Source organism: Anser anser (genome assembly GCF_964211835.1).
Source record: "Anser anser genome assembly, chromosome: 7".
NCBI classification, from domain to species: Eukaryota; Metazoa; Chordata; class Aves; order Anseriformes; family Anatidae; genus Anser; species Anser anser.
Genome location: NC_139727.1, coordinates 25,564,844 through 25,579,654, shown reverse-complemented (window position 1 = coordinate 25,579,654; position 14,811 = coordinate 25,564,844). Strand labels below are relative to the sequence as shown.

At 39.8% G+C, this 14,811-nt stretch overlaps 1 protein-coding gene across 6 annotated transcripts in view; it reads left to right on the top strand.

The window, feature by feature from the left end:
• Positions 1 to 14,811, top strand: part of BLNK (B cell linker) — a 95,906-nt gene that overhangs the window by 48,139 nt on the left and 32,956 nt on the right. Inside the window, exon 1 of one of the 6 annotated variants that reach the window (XM_083844005.1) lies at positions 43 to 517. The exons of 3 other annotated variants lie outside the window; for them this stretch is intronic. Coding sequence is in view for 2 of the 3 variants with exons in the window: in XM_083844004.1 (XP_083700130.1) it covers positions 471 to 517 (47 nt within the window). In the remaining variant the exon portion in view is untranslated. Of the gene's footprint in view, positions 1 to 42; positions 518 to 14,811 lie in introns of those variants that run through there. 2 more of the 6 variants (XM_083844004.1, XM_083844006.1) reach the window with 2 other exon arrangements.

Below are 14,811 nucleotides of genomic sequence, written 5' to 3'. Positions count from 1 at the left end.
AGCTCATCGAAACCTCACCCGCTGTCAAACCCGGCTGTCGGCACTGCGGGGCCGCCTTCCTCCCAGGCCAAGCCGCCGCTCCCCCAGGACACACGGAGGGGGCTGCGGGGAGGCGCGGGGGAGCCGCGTCCCGTTTCCAGAGGCATTACCCTGGGCTGCCGCGGCCGCAGCCACCTGTGCGGGCCGGGCCGGGCCGGGCCGGGCCGGGGGCGGGCCGGGAGCACCGGGTCCCTCCTCTGCCTGCGCCTGCGGGTGGGACAGGGAGAAAGAGCCCGCAGCGCCCGGCCGCCGAGGCTCCCCTAGCAGGGAAGTTTCCCCCGAGCACGGAGCGGGGTGCCGGCAGGGAGCGTGGCCGTGCCGTGCCCTTTCCCCTCCCGGCAGGAGGAAGCGGCGGCGCCGGCAGGTGCCGAGTGGCGGTGACAGAGGCGGCTGAGCCGGGGGTCCCGGCGGGTGCTGGCGCAGCGCGGAGCATGGAGAAGCTGAACAAGCTGGCCGTGCCGGCCGGGGAGAAGCTCAGGTACGGGCTGGGACCCCCGCGGACCCCGCCACGCGTGGGGCGGAGCTGTTCGGCCGGGCACCTGCGGGTGGGGAGCGCGGCGGGGTCGCGGGGAGCCGCGTCCCGCACTGGAGCGGACAAAGGGGTATCGGGGGGACGAAGGGACACGGGGGGGACACAGGGGCACGGGCAGAGGCCGTTACACCAGGTCCTCGCCGCGGCCGTGCGGGGAGGCGCAGCACGGGTCTGTAGAGGATAACGTGGTGGCTGCTTCGCTGGCAAAGTAGGGGAAAAGGGTTTAAAAGTTTGTTTGCAAAGGCTTAAGAAAACAGGCTTGGACTCACTAAGGTGTATGAGCTGTATGCAAAGTAGGGAAAAAATGGATTAATGGCTTAATGGTTTAATTGGAGTGTCATTTGAAGTTGGCTTTCGCAGTTAAGTTCCTGTGGTATTTCCCAGTCTTCGAAAGAACGGGTAGAAAACAGGGAACTGGAAAGCGGGAAATGCTCCTAAATGAAAGAGGACGACTTTAAATACAGGGTTTGAGAGGGAAAAAAAAAAAAGCAGAAGCTGACCATTACTGAAGTATTTTTAGTGTGGCTGGACTTGTGTGCTGGTGGAGCGGGTACCTCAAGGCTCTTTCACAATGCCGTTTTTTTCCTGAGTAATTAAAAGAAGTCCTGTTTCAGATGAAGGTTAAAATAGGAACATCTCTTCTTCTTCTTCCTTTTCTTTTTCCATAAAGAAATACTGGAAAACGTGTTTTTTCCTAAAATTACTCATATTTAAGCATTTAATACTAATTCATAAACCATTTACAAGTGTCTCTCCCTCTCCCCAGAAGCCTTCATGCAAATTAAAATATTCCCTTGTAAAACTAGTCTTGATGGAACAGAATTTCTTGCTCTCCACCCTCTCCGTACTGCTGAAATATTGGGGTGTACTTGTAGAGGTGCGATGACCCTTATAGTCCTCATCCCGGCAGGCTGCATCCTACAGCCTGGGCAAGGTCTCTTGATGGCCCAATAGACAGGGAAGAAGACAGTTAATTTTCTCACTGTCTGCAGTTTATCACTTCAAATGGTTTAAATGGTGGCAGGCCTTAATGCTGGTTGCATTTAGCTATCTCAAGATAACAAGCTAAGTGACGTGATGGAAAACTTGATGCCATCGAGATAGTTACTGGTACCTAAAGAAATAAAATGTTCTTTCCTGTGATAAAGCTGTACCCTCTGCACCTCTTCCAAATGCTTAAAACATGGCTAAAAACAAGATTACTTCCAAATATTTAGAGAAGGTCCTATACGTGAGGGTTATAATAGTCCATAGCTTCTTTGTGTACCAATTCAAAAGCCTTAAACCAGAAAGGCAGCCATTGCATCCCTTCTGCATCTATCTTTACATGGGCTGACACTCTGTCTTGACCAAAGCTTTTAAATTGTAAAATAAGGAAGAGGAGGAAGTAGCTCCGCTTTCCTGTATTATCTTGAAGTATTAAAAGCTACTTTTTCTGTCCTTCTTATTGCCAATTCACCTTAGTTGTGCAAGCAGTGCACGTTTCTCAAACATGAGTGTTTTCACTACATGCAGTGGAAATGCATGCATGCTTTAGTTTAAACATGTTTAAATACCCCATTAGACAGAGACCTGGATACATGGTTACATTGACCTTACTACAACATGAGGATTTTAATAACTTGTGGCAGAAGTTTGCTTGAGATTGTGTTCATAGTGCAAACTTAGAAGAGATGTGCAAATACAGGAAGAGATCAGTTTAATATGGTGGCAGCCATTGCTTCCTTCTCTGAAACAGCCATGTGCCTGCTTGCACTCTGCAACTTGTTGATTTTGCTGTTGACTTCCTAATATAGCCTCCTACCTACGAAGAAGATACATGTGTGGTTCAAAATTTCCACCAAATGTTACATGAATGAAAAGATTATGTTAAAAATCTGCCTTCCTCCATATGCCAAGACGTAAATGCAGAGAACTTTTCTACAAAGGATAGGTTCAATTGATGTAATTACAGTTCACATACTTTTCTAAAGACAGCTTTCTTAAAATTTCTGCTTTGTAGCAGTAAAAATTAAAGTAGTACTGCTGCTGAGTCAGTGTTTGAGAGCAGAAGTTTTGATTTTTTTAAGTGTAGACCTGAAAAAGTAGGTATTATGTGGCTTCAGTAATCTCATCTGTTCTCCATGGGCATATTTGAACTGAACAGATGCAGCCTTTCATTGAATTAGCAAGTCTTACATTAGATCTGATTTCTTGACATATTCAACGCATTTATCGCAACAATAAGAAGTGTAAGCGTTCTTATGTGCCTCTATCATGCTGCAGTATGAGCGTTGTTTGCAGTTGCAGTTAAGTCACTCAATTAACTTAAATATCAGTTTGATAGGAATGCTGGAACTTCATAGAATTCCATTATTGTTTTAATATAGTGTTTGTTATAAGGTATGCACAGTATTATAGAAGTATTCCCTCAGAATACACTGTTTATTCTAATTGCTTTCATATAGTCAGGAAAACATGAAGTTCCGGGGTTGGTTGTTTATCATAAGATTTGTTTATGTGGTGCATGCAAAAAATTCGGTAGTTTGAATGATTTTCTAAAGTGTGGAGTGAAATACATGATCAATGCTATGCTGACATAGCAGTATCTAGTATGCCTTGATTTCAGAAAATAATTTTATGCTTCAGACAAGTATATACATAAATAGATGCACTCATAGTCAGGGATGGTATTTGGCAAAGGTAACATGAAGTTAGCAACTCAAACAATATAGCGTCAAACTTGCAGGCTCTTTTGTGGTTCAGCTTCCTTAGACTATGCACCTATGATTCCTGCCCTGTAAATAATTTGTAGCTGCTATATATGAGTCTGTTATAACATCTCTATAGACTTGCTGCATTTTTTGTTATGACCACAAACCTTAATAATGCCCCTTTGCGCTCAGCTGCCTTCAGCTATGTATCACAATGTCATTTACAAAGGCATCATTACCATCCCCACTGCAGTGACAAACCATGGCATGAAGCAGAAGCGTACCACATGCTTTCACTTGCTGAAGGTCATACAGCCAACATCTTCCAGACTGCAAAAAGATCACTTTTCCAAGAGTAAAATTTCCTGTTCACTTGAAATAACTTCATTAAATTGCAGCAGTTCCTCCCTGCCCCACCCAAAAAACCACCACCCCAAACCTAAAATCACTATCTCCCCATAACTGACAAATGAAAAACAAGTTGGGGGGACAACTGACTTTTTTTTTTCCCTTGGGTAGGATACGTCAGCTTATTTGCAATGCAAACATAATCCTTTTGTTTTAACATCCCCTGCTAAACAGGAGGGTTTAAGTCCTAATTCTATTAAAATCAAGAGAAGTTTCCTTGAGGCCTGAATGTTAGTTGTCTATCAAGTTTGAAGGTATTTATGGTCTTCGCTAATTTTCTACGGATAGAGATAGCTTGGCTCTTAACTACTCGGTCTTTTCTTTACTACAAGATCTTTTTGGTGTAGTTTCCTCTTGAAAGGGTATAAGCAGAAAATGAACTCATTTGGGAGCAAAATGATATTATATTGTAAACTGATGCCTTCTATGTATAGCATGTTTTATCAAAGGGAATATTTCCTTTTTGAGAGAATAAATTGGGAACATCTGAACATCAGTTCTGCACTGTAAGAAAATGTTTTTACTACAGAAATTCTAATTAATTCTTGTTAGTAGTGAATAGGAGCAAATAGAAACTTAATCTCCTTTTTTCCTTAAGTCAAATTTTAATGTACTTTATGTCAGAATCAGAGTAAAAATTAACCAAGGAAAGAAATGGGAGTTTCAAAGCAGTCTCTCTGTGACAGAGTTGGGCACCAGAGTCCACATCCAACATTAACATATTTCCCCTCTTTTAGTTATATACACTTCAAAGGAAAAGTTATGCAGGCGTACAGGGTTAATTATATACTGCTTAGTAGTCTAAGAGCCCGAATGAGGAGGACTGTTCCACAGTGAGATGTTTCCAGTCTGACCTCTTCTAGCTGCTCATCACTATTCTCCACGAGTCACGGCCCCCTCACTTCTGCTCTTACCTGTTCTGTTCTCTTTCTAGCACAAGCCCTAGCTGCCTTTACCCTTAGGCCCTCAGCCAGAAATGGCCTTGAAGGTCTTCACCACCCACTGCTACCTCCAGCAGCCTTCTTTCTCAGCTTCCAGTTTCCCCTGAAAACTTGCTACTGCACACAGTCACTGCAGTGGTTTTTGTGGCACACACACGTTTTGGCCAGGCTAAATGTGAAGTCGCAGTGCTGACCGCATGCAGCCTCTAAAGCTGAAATTCACGGGAACAGGGAAAAGCAAGCTCACCAGCTACATTTGCTGTGCTGCTCAGTACAAATACAAATTCTTTCTGTGGGATTGTTAGGTCCAGTTTGCCCTACAAAAGATGGAGTTTTGATTAAATGATGAGGCTGAGTAATCTCTATTTCCTCTTGATTTCAGTTAAACAGTTCATGAATCTGTCTCACCTCTGGACTTTGGAATGGAATGAGATACAAAATGCAAACTTCCCTAAATACCACAGAGAAAATCCATTCTTTCACTCCCAGTGCAACTTCCTCTGTCAAATCCTCCTGCTGTTTCTCTCTCTCTGCCCTTGCTTCAGCATAGCATAGCCTCCGCCCCCATCTATATTTTTTTCCTCATTTCTTCCTTTCTGTCTGCGCAAGCATTTCATAAGAACAATCCCTTTCAAATTTGTTCCTCTTTTTTTTTTCCATTATTGTCCTTCTTTCTGGCTATGTTGTTCTGCATGGAGCAATCTTTGTCAGTCTGCCAAGCCGCCCTCTTTGTTTGTTTGTTTATTAAAAAACATAAATCTTCATATATAAACCTTCTAATAAAAACTGTTAGGGGAGGGGAAAAAAAATCCCGAATCCTGCTGTACTGTTTTTAAACCCAAACATTCATATATTATTCTTATATAGAATTTTCCTGCCTATGATGATGTTTATAGCAAACTGTGTTTGTGTAATTGTGATCCACATATGTTGTATGTGAAAATAGAGCGATATGGACAAAATGATGCTGTGTAATATTGAAACCATTCTGAAGAGCTCTTGTTTAACGTAGGTAGCAGCGTAAGAGTAGAGTCTAGGTTTGCACCAAAACTCTTCACAAGATCAGTTATGCATATACATCACCTTTAGTTTCCTTCTATGTAGGCAAAACTGTTCAGTCACTGGTGTAGCTTACGACAGCACTGCCTAACAGGCACGCTCTCCAAATAAAATTAGGTCATCCAGTGACACTGTAGCCCTGCCAAATAATTGTCCACAATAGCAGCATTTGCCAGAACAACTATAAAAATAACAAGTTACACCATCTCAGGCCTTTGACTGTCAGTTATTCAGCAAAATTTAGTAATGTAGATTGGTCTAAAGATTTGCTGTTTGTGGTTTTTTTTGTCAAAAAAGCATATGCCCAATACCAAACAAAACCCAATAAATTAATTTCCTTGGCAATAGAAGAAATAAAAATGTTTCAGCAAACTTTGTATAACCTTTTTTCACCACTATTTTAAAACTACACCCCATATAGCTCTGTAGAGAGCTAGATACTAAATCATATGATGTCTCTGTTACCCAGTGATATGTTGATCCAAGAACAAAATAGTTTTGCATGTTACAGAATCATTCAAAACCTACATACCGCGCAGTCCTTTGTAATTTGATAGATACTTTTCTTTTGGAAGAAAAATATAATAATCAAAATTTTGCCACAAATAATAAATAAATCGACACTGTTGTGACTTGTGACATATGTTTCCAAATGGCATGTGGAAAAGAACATTAACAAGATGAGGAAAAAGTGTTCCCACATTGGTTGAAATTGTTATAAGTACCTCTTTATTTGAAAATGAGCCTTGTTTTTAGTAGCTCCTTTTTCCCCCTTGGAACTGTTCAGTGATTCTATGAAACTGCTTCTTGGGCCTACTTGCCATTTTATTCTCTTTTTCAGTGCTGTCCAATAGTCTTTGGAAGCAAACCTCTTGAAAGTCAACACTTGAAAAGTTAATCAAGAGTAATGGAATCAAGTCTTAGTTCTGCTTGGTGAATTTAGTTTTGGAAAACCATTTAACCTGATCAAAAATCCCAGCTAACCATATTCAGGGTTGTAACAGGTCAGACAAGGTATAACTGAAACGTTTCAAAATACTGAATACTGTAAGAATCCCATTGCTTTTGCTTTCTGTTTAAAGGATGAGAGAAATCTGGAGCTTCAACACTGCAGGCAATTCCAGCATTCTGAACAAACACAGAGGAAAAAATATAAGACTTCAATTATTTGCAGAACAGAAACTGGAGAAAAAAAAAAAATGATGCCTTGTGGAGTTGAGATCATTTTACATTAACACTCAATGTTATGTTAATTGCACTGAAATTTTTGATATTTAAAAAATGTAAATATTTCCTCTCAGTTTGTTGGACCAGTATAGTTCGGGATTAAATTGTAGCAGATTACTGTGTGCACACTGCAATGAGGAAAATTTGTGACCCACTCTATTTGATGTATTCAATGGAAATGCCTCAGAACTACTTCTTCCGTAGGCGGGAATTTGACTGCAGGAATCAGTTAAAAGTCACCTCTAGCTATCTGCACTTTTGCAGATGTCTTATAAGTCCCTCATCATTAGATAGTTTTTTTCATATACACTTTATGTGGTTAAAATGATCACTGCATTAGTAGACTGATTTTAGTTTTATGTAACTTCCTTTATATCTAAGTATGGTAAAGCACATTACAATATGATTGATAAGCAACATCTTCAGAAAGCAAGTATCATTGGTTTTATTCTTTATCTCAGCAGATGAGAATTGGAAAACTGATAGAAAACATGGCTGAAATTGATAGGATTTTCTCATTTGGCTTTAAGAACCATCTTATATTTTCCGTAGACTGTAAAAGGGCTATACATATGATGTAAGTAAGTATGTTTTGTGAAAGCCATACTAAATGACTGAGGGGTAAAGAAGCCTCAAAATTCTGTTAGTATCTTTATTCTTCATCTGTTAGTGCATATATTTATTATATTTTTGACAAGTAGATTTCCCTGATATAAGTGAAGCCATGCATGCAATGCTACAGGCTTATGATCTCAACAGATATACTACACAGTAAATACTTTGGAAAGTATTAAAATAATGCATCCTCAGTCAATAATATGAAAAACATGAACATTTTTGAAAAACATGAACATTTATGAAGCTTAGTGCAGGGGTAACTGGGCGAAGTGCCCATGGATACAAGTGGCCAGGACTATATGGCTAAATGATTCCTTCATGTCTTAAAATACAGACACCAGCAACTGTGCAAGAAGTGCAGAAGCAGCTAAGTGATACTGCAAGTGCAGTTACGTGGCCAATTTAATTCAGCCTGTTTGAGCTGCTGCCAAAAGAAAGTCCCTTTCTTCCACCCTCCCAATTCTCCTGCTTGCCCTGCAACTCATCTCCACCTTCACACGGGCCCTAGGGTTCCCATGGCCGTGTGATGATCCAAATCTGATCTTGCTGATACCAAACTTGGCAAAAGAAAAAACAAATTAGTTTCTCAGCTTAAGTTCCGTAATTCATCATACCTGGGTAAACAATGAGGTCAAAACAAGGAGGGAAGAGAAGAGTGGAATTTCTACTTCAAATGGCAGCCTATGTAGGCTCCACTAAAGTGGCCATATGACTGTAGGGACTGGAATACCTCTCCAAACTTCTAATAAAAATGCATAACTTCAATATAAAATAAACAGAATTGATAGATCCATGAGTAACTGATTATGGGGCATCCGCAACTTCTCTGTTCCCTAGGTGTGCCACCTATCTGTGCCCATCTGTGGATACAGTGCTTCTGTAGCTGGAAATATCTATAAAAACCAACGAAGCTTTCACAAAAGATCCTAAAATTAGTGAATTTTAATTTCTTACATCTACTCAGCATACCTAGCACATATTTACATAAAAGCTATTCTGTTGGAACCAATCTTAGTCACTTGTGAATATAAGGGAGTATTAAAACACCTGGGCTTATTTTGTCTCTAGGAGTAGGCTAATGGGAGTGTTTAATATTTAATGCCATATCTAGAAGCTCTGCTCTGTTTTATTTGTTGTCAGAGCACTGTTTTGTAGAACAAATGCAGTCCATTATGCATATAAATGCACTTTTGGTTTAAGGAGAAGAGTTAAGATGCTGTTTAGAAAAACCTCCCTTTTCTCTCTCCAGTGCACACAAAGCACCTTGCCTTCAAACTCTCAAGCCCCTTGGAAAAACAGCATGTTTTATTCTTTCAGTCTGTGAACTTTCTGGATTAAAATCACTAAATTAGGAAGTTTATTTTAGTAGCAGTCTTAAATGGCACAAAGACGCTGATGAAGACTACACTCAGATCATGAAGTAAATTTATTGATGTCGTGTCAGTGCTTTTGTGCACACATTAGCAAGACCTCAATGCAAAATTTAAGTACATACCTAACATTAAGGTGGTTGAATTTAGACATTTGCTTAAATATCTGGTTAAATCTTAGTCATGCCCATTACATAACTCGAAAGAGATTTTTTGATGTTCTTCAATAGGTGACCAGAACTAAAATGGGAGATTTGAAATTTATTGAAGAGGCAGAAGAGGAGTAAGAATTCCTTCTGTTCCAAAACCAAATCAAAATTAAACCTTTGTTTCCATGTTCAATTCACTTTTTTTTACTTTTTCATTTGCTTTCCTTTCCTTCGCATGAACAAACCGCACTTTCAATCTACATGGCAGGAATGACAGAAATGTTATCCAGCCTTTCAAAAACACATGTAAAATCATGACTAAAGGTAATGTTACTGCTGACAGATTGTAATTTTCAGTGCCCCTACCAAGACCTGTCTTTATTCACTTTCCTGTTATGACTTCGTGCTTCCTCTGTCTGATAAAATATAAAAACCATATTACTCCTAAAATTTCTGTCCTTGCTCTCTTTAACCTATCAGGCTATGGGGAATTAGTCCTTCATGAAGACACAGGGCTTCTTTTATTTTAAGTGGACGAGTATGTTAGAGTAAGCTAATGCCTTTAGTTCCCATCTGTTGCTTGCAACCCTTTCAGAAGAGTAGAAGAAGGAAGCCTTGTTGAATATAGCTTCTGTTTTGGTATGGTTTGTTTGTTTGTTTGTTTTAAGTGCATCAGGTTGTATCCGGACAACTGGTGCATAAAAGAGATCAGTTAACCAAAAAGATGCAGAGCAGGTCAGTTACAGAACAGAAAATCTGTCAAATTTTTGTGTCAGAAAGTGATGTGCAATATTCACTTAGCATATTGTAATAGCTAATTATTCTCTGTACTGCTTATAGTATCACTATTATCCAGTTGGGATAAAGGGGTGAGCAAGCTGGATAAGAGGGAAGAAAAAAAACTGAAATATCTTCAGGTTTTTATTAAATATCTGTAATTTAAAAGGCAGTAGTCAAAAGTGCCTGGTCATCACTGCTTTCTGATATGCATAAACATCTGGGAAGTCCACATGAGTAGTAAAGATAACAAGAGCCAGGTCTACTACTCTTCTCTGCTAAATTAAAGAGGGGTTAAAAAAAATGCAACAAATACTGTACAATTTAAACACACAGAATCTTCAATATTAATACACTGCCCACACATAGTCAGAACAAGCCTCAGCCTTGATGTAAAAGGAGGGAGCAGTTGTACCAAAGTCAGTCCCATTGGTAAGGCTTCAGTTGTCTTAGCCCCATGGATAAATCTGCATATGCCTATACAGGTCAAGAATCAGGATTCCTTGCGAAGTCACAATAAAACTCTTTCATAGTGCAGAATTCCTAGTCACCTGAAATTAATTATACTATTTAATTTCATGTTAGGATTAATTTGTGTCAGAGATGTTTATGCCTTTACATGTTATGTATTTTCACTTACTCTATCTGTGTTGGTAACTAGTAAAAGTGAGTTTGACAGCTTCTTTGAGAAGATTACCTAGAGGGCATGTGAAGAAGAAAAGTATAATCAACATTAGGCTTTTCTGTGCCTGTGTGTGTACCATGTAAGCGCACACCTGCTGTAATTGTGTTTTGCTTTTAGACAAAATAGCGTATGATTGGAGAATGAGCAGAATAGGATGTTATTCACTTTAAAAAAAAAAAATCTCTTGACAAAACTAAAATATTTATAGTCATTTCCTCATGTGCCTCTTATGAACACAGCAGAAGACAATTTGTTGTTCGTGCATCCTCTCAGATAGGTATCTATAATTGAATTCTCTCCATGAGCATGCCTCTCTCAACCTTACTTCGCAGCTTTGAGATAACTTTACAGATAAAGATCAAAGACTCTTTGAGTTGAGTTGATGGCATGGTGTCTCAGGTTACCACCTCCAGCTCCAAACTGCCTCTTCTCCCACCATGAGAGGCATTGCAGGGGGTGGGTAATGACAACCAAAAGGTGGAGATGACCAGCAGCAACTGAAGCAGTTTATCTGATCGCACCCCAAGAATTGAGCTATGTCTGTATACCTTGTACACACACACACACACATCAGCTGCCACCCAGCCAGCTGATGCCAGTCTGCACTTCCTTCCAAGGAAATTGTTCTCTCGCTGTTCCAGGTAGCATTGTCGTCTGTGCATGTGGAGATCTGAAGTACCTGAAGGAGGCCTAAAGAGCTGAAATAGATGCTTTCTGTACTCGGGAATCTCCTTTTGCTTTCTGCTGAGCTACCAGAAGGGAGGTGAAAGGGGAGAATTGTTTTATGCAATTAATTGGATTGGTTTAGACAAACAAAACTAGCAAGTAATACAAAACTACATCTTACAAAACTCACTCAGCTCACTGAGATCTGTAATCTTTCACAAAGACCATGCCAGGAATGATATGTTGCTGGAAGCCTACTGTATGTAGTTTGAGAATATAGTGCAAGGTAAGAGCTTCAAGCTTTTCAAAATCTCAAGTGGTACTTCTGCAAATCCCCTTCTAGGTGAGCAAGTTTTCCCCCCAGCAAGCAGGATTCTTCCCCTTTGTTCAGAAACAATAACTTTCTTTTTTAATTTTGTCACCTGCACACCTGTTTATAAAACTAAAAGCTAGTGGAAACACAAAATACAGAGCAGCTGGGCAGACCACGGTGGAATAATCAAGCTGTGGGGAGCAGTAAAGGTTGGGGCTGGGTGTGCTGTTCCTTCTCAAGTTTCACATTTTCATTTATTTTTTTTAAATAACAAGGGTAGGTGTAGTAGTTTTTTCTGTTGTTGTTTTTTTTGTTTGTTTTTCATCTTTTAATAACTTAGCTTTTGTTCTACAAATTCCATTATATTCTAAGGTTTCTATTTTTTTTTTTTGTGGATCCTTTCTGTAAAATTTTTTAGCCAAAGCTTAAAATGTTAAAGCAAGGGGGTTTGTTGGGAATGTTTTTTTGTTGTTATTTTTTTCCTTTTAAGTTTAAGCTTGTAACTACTAAATCCCATTCTTCCCCATTTCTAATGCTGAGCATTTGAATTTGCCTGGAAATGAAGAAATAAATATTTTTTTGGCTTTACTTGATCTGTTATGCAGCTTTCCTCAAGGCAAAGATAAGGGATACATCCAAAATGAACCTTTTCTTGCTTGAAGTAACTGGAGGTAGTAACTATCTTCAGAAAAAGAGTCTTTCTAGACACAGAACTACAGAGTGCATTGTCAGTGAGAAACAGCCTTACCCAAAATGGCATAAGAACTTAACCCAGAGTGCAGCCTGACTGATTTAAAATGTGATTTAAATATATATATATTATTTTGAAGCCAGTTCAACTTTATCCATTAAAAATCTGAGTTTAGGAGGAGAAACAATATGCAGGTCAATTAATATTGAATGAATTGATAGTGCTTAAAGCTTCCTTTACAGATCTGTCTGAATATATCCTGTTCAAAATTCTGCCCCTTCTCAACTAAAGGAACTTTTCCCAGAGCGCAGATAGGGATTTCTCAAGAGGCACAACTTGATAATTCAGACAGCCTTGTAAGTGCCAGGAGTTTAAGAAGGTATAATTCTAGTCCTCCAGATAAACGGAAGTATGCTCATAATATAGAAGACTTCCTGTGAACCATTTAAAACTGGTTTTTGTTTAGCTGCCACTCCCTACTGACACTGCAGTCAGCCCTGTTTCCAGAATCATCATCAGCACCACTCCCAATTTCAAGTGCACGTCTGTGCTCACAGCCAGATGCACTAAAGCAGCAGTGCCCACTCTTCCCATCCAGGAGGCTCTGTAAAGTTTTCATACAGCAGAGCACTGTCCTTTGCTATAGGCCTTCCCTCACCACAAAACGAAGCAAACTGTACAGATTACTGACAGTGTGTGCATGCTGGAGGTTCAAAGTACTGGATTCACTGCACACAAGGATGAAGCTTACTCTCGGTTCCCAGGAGCATGGGGAGTTCATTAATGCTCTGAACCGCCTACCCTCTCCTCTCAGGTCTCTCTGGGAGAAGGCTGATGAAATCCCAGTGTCTTCATCTTTTCCTGAGCACACATAATGGAAATGAACAGGAAAACATAAGGCAGATTTAAGCCTGCCTAAATGTCTCCCATATATTGCAGGGTGACACACTTCTTGGTCAGGGTTAGCTCTGTGCACAAGCAAAGGGTTCACTAAAGAGATATTTCTGAAGGTGTAGATTATCCTCATGGTCTTTCTAAATACATTATGTATATATGCAGAAACGTGAAAATGTTAAAAATACTAATAGTTAAAATCTCTCAAATTCATCAAACTGATGGGAGAATTACTCATTATGCAGAACTGTCTGAAATTAAGACAAACTCCTCGTTCTCATGCCAGTGGGCACTATATCTCATCTCACATCTCATTTGTTCTTTGGGTTATTTATACTTTCTTTGATTATTTTAAGCTTGGAAAGCTTTTGTGGGATAGCTTATATGCAAGAGCATCAGAAGCTTCCATCTGATTTCCAAGCATGTGGATGTGTCACAGGCCAGGCCGATCCATTGCCCTTCACTTCACATACATTCTTCATGTGCTGAGCTGTGACCAGATCAAAGAGATGGTGGTTTTGTTTCATTTTATTTTATCTCAAGGCAGCTCTGAGCTCAAGGCAGTCCTTGAACACAGGTAGGTGTTTTGTGACACGGCAAGTCCTCTCAGAATGTATTGTATTTGCAGTGGTAAGCCTTTCTGGCTTCTTTTACATATGTATCACAACTAGTGACTCCTTTTTCACAATGTCAGATAATCCTGAATTGCTGGAGGTCAAATTTGATAAGAAAAATAGGCAAGAGAGGACTAAAAGTGTCTCCTTTTAGAAAGGTTTATTCCTGGACATAAAAGGAAAATGTCCTTCTTTCCCCTCATCTCCCAGATATACTTTTTATTATGCTAGACTCATTCTTTCCAAATCTTATCTCCAAGATGGATTGATGTCTACTAAAATAATCTTCTTTTCAGTACTTGCGTTACTTTAGTGAGGTGGGATATAACTGCATTTAGCACTGTGTTTTACTAAGTAGGGAATTCAGAACCAAGAAACCCTAGTTTAGTCTCCCAGAGGCTATATTTCATTTAAATCTTGTGCTGATCAGTGACTACCTTTCTAGAATATGGGAATTTGCCTATATCAAAAGAGTAGAGCAAGTATAAAGTACAATGCTGGTGGACTTCTCTGAACCCATAAAGCCATAGAGTTTATACCCACAGGAGAGCACAAAGACGACATGAATAGACACAGGCCAGACCAGCTTCTCCCCTGAAGCAACACTTCAGCTTTATTCACAAGGCCCAAACCAGAACAAGAGAATAGGCCAGGTTTATTTCCATACAATTTTGCATATACTTTTTTTTTTTCCAGCCAGTAGAAAAACCCATTTCTGGTACAAGTAGCTAATTGTTAGGTGTTGTTGTCTGCTAACTACTTCATAAATACCTGTTATTTCACTTGACACCTTTCTACCAACTACTAATGCTCCTTGTTGGGCTCCAACAATGAAGATTAAAAGAAAAACCTCTGCCTTCAGTATCCTAACAACCCAAGTGAGCACAGAGCTGTTTGAAGGAGAGAAACTAAAATCTGAGAGACTCTATCCAGTAGCTACAATAGAAGGGATTCAGTCAGAAGGGAGTTAGCACCTGTAACAGGCCTGACCTGTCTACTGAACTGTTTGGCTGCCCACCACTGTGAAACTGTAAAATACAGCTTTAAGTGGAGAAAAGTTATAGCTGAAGTTACATTGAACAGTCTTATTTGATATTCCCTCCAACAGGCAGAATTTCTAATATATTTCTTAGAA